The sequence below is a fragment of the Cyprinodon variegatus genome, unplaced genomic scaffold, assembly GCF_000732505.1.
Source record: "Cyprinodon variegatus isolate N-32 unplaced genomic scaffold, C_variegatus-1.0 Scaffold184, whole genome shotgun sequence".
Taxonomy (NCBI): domain Eukaryota; kingdom Metazoa; phylum Chordata; class Actinopteri; order Cyprinodontiformes; family Cyprinodontidae; genus Cyprinodon; species Cyprinodon variegatus.
This window is the reverse complement of record NW_015150637.1, coordinates 778,722-780,605: the sequence shown is the minus strand read 5'-3', so window position 1 is coordinate 780,605 and position 1,884 is coordinate 778,722. Positions and strand designations below refer to the sequence as shown.

General features: G+C 37.0%; 1 protein-coding gene across 1 annotated transcript in view; it reads left to right on the top strand.

Moving 5' to 3' along the window:
• The window catches only part of ints2 (integrator complex subunit 2), a 40,616-nt gene extending 39,282 nt beyond the window's left edge, over positions 1-1,334 (top strand). Inside the window, exon 25 of the mRNA XM_015379031.1 lies at positions 1,153-1,334. Within this exon, the coding sequence (XP_015234517.1) occupies positions 1,153-1,334 (182 nt within the window). The remainder of the gene's footprint in view (positions 1-1,152) is intronic.
• The last annotated feature ends 550 nt before the right edge of the window (positions 1,335-1,884 follow it).

The window sequence follows — 1,884 nt, the reverse complement described above, 5'->3', positions numbered from 1 at the left end:
TTTCCTCTCCACTGTCGCTACAAGCATGCTTAGAGTGAGGGATTGCATTTGAGTCGATGCAATCAACTAGTTTTCCTTAGATAAAAAACTTTGTAAGATCTGGTGAACTGTAAAGTGCCTGGATATGACATGTGTTGTGAATTGGCGCTATAGAAATAAACTATATTTATTTATTTACTGCTTTCTAACCAAAAGAAAATCAAAAGAAAGCATGATTTAATAATAAATGAGTGACAAAGAGAGGAAATAAAAGAGTTAAGGAGTCAAGATGTTCAGGGTTACATTTAGTCGACTAAGGAAGCGGATCTATTAAAGTGCAAAGAGTCGTTTCTATAAAGTATGAAAAAAAAATCATTTTTTTTTATAGAAAGCGTTTCCCAGAGTGTGGATGATCCCGATAACATGGCAGAGCTGGCCTAAAGGGAAGCACCACATCTAAATAAATGATTAGTGGAGAAAGATTTAAGAGTTATTAATTTCACAAAGTAAAATAAATCATTTATATCTCTGCTTTTCATGGACGGAGTTAAATATTTAGAGCTTTTATTTCTTTTAACTTTGATGAAAAGATCCTGACATTTGGTGCCCTTTGTTAGCCCCACTGTACCTGAGAGACAATGTGAAGGGTTTTCCTGCACAAATAAATCAAAATGTCCTTAAAAAAGTCAGTTATACGGATCCTTTGACTCTTATAGTGAAATAATTAGATATTTCACATTCGGAATAAAGAGGATGAGATCCTTTTTATTTTTAAATTTAAATCTTTTCATCCTGTTGTCTAATGGTTTTGTTTACTCGCTCAAATTGAGGGAAAATTGTCTTATTTCAAGAGACTCCCTAATAGGACAGAATAGAATAGAATAGAAAATCCCTTTATTGTCCCACAATGCGGAAATTCTGGTGTTTATGGCAGTAAAAAGATTATAAAAAAAAATGTTCACACAAATCAGGACCTTAGAAAAATGTGTAAGAATAATAATATCTATATATATTATATTTGATATATATTTATATTTAAAAGTTTGCAGTTTAAGGGTCAATAAAAAAGTAGAACATGTATGTGGTACACATATAAAATTTAATGTTTACAATAAAAAAATCCCTTTACTGTCGCTCAAGTAGGAAATAAACTTTTCTTTCTCCTCCTTCCAGGCCTCCAGACTCTGAGAGAGAAACCTCAGGAGGCTGCAGCTCCGGGCGGAGGCTCCTCCAAGCTGACTCTACCCCAGAAGACGGCCGAGGAGCTGGGCGGAGCCGACCCAGACGTGCAGCTCTGCTACTGCATTGAAGCCACCTTCATGGACATCATCAGCTCCACGCTTCATGGACTGTAGACCCGAAGCAGCACCTGATCTGTCTGTCGATCGCTCCTGAGGGCTGAGCTCGTTCTCCGTACATCGCAGCCCCAAACCGTTCGCTGGAGGCGTTCTGAGGGCTCTGCTGTCATCAGGGTCCTGCAGCTCCACGGAGGGCCAACGTTTGCTTCAGCAGATGGAGGGAACCTGTTCAGAATATTAAAGGAGTCACATTGACTTTTGGACGGGAGAGGAAATGTAAACGTTGCCAAGAACATCCTTTTTCTACACTTTGTTCATAATAAAACAATAAAATATCTGGCTGTGAGTTTTTATCTTTAAGAAATAAAGCATTTCACTGCATAAAGTGATCTAAACATGTTTGAAAATAAGTGTCTTTAAACTATTGGCAGATCACCTCTTTTAGCTGCTCTTTTTTCCTTAAATAAGGTGGATATTATGCACTTGAAATAATACATTTTACATGGAACTCATGTAAAAACCTACTTAAAGAAAATGTGCCTACTTAGATAAAAAAGTTTTGCATTGTTTTCTGTTTTACGTGCCTCGCCATCTAATGTCGTCTGCT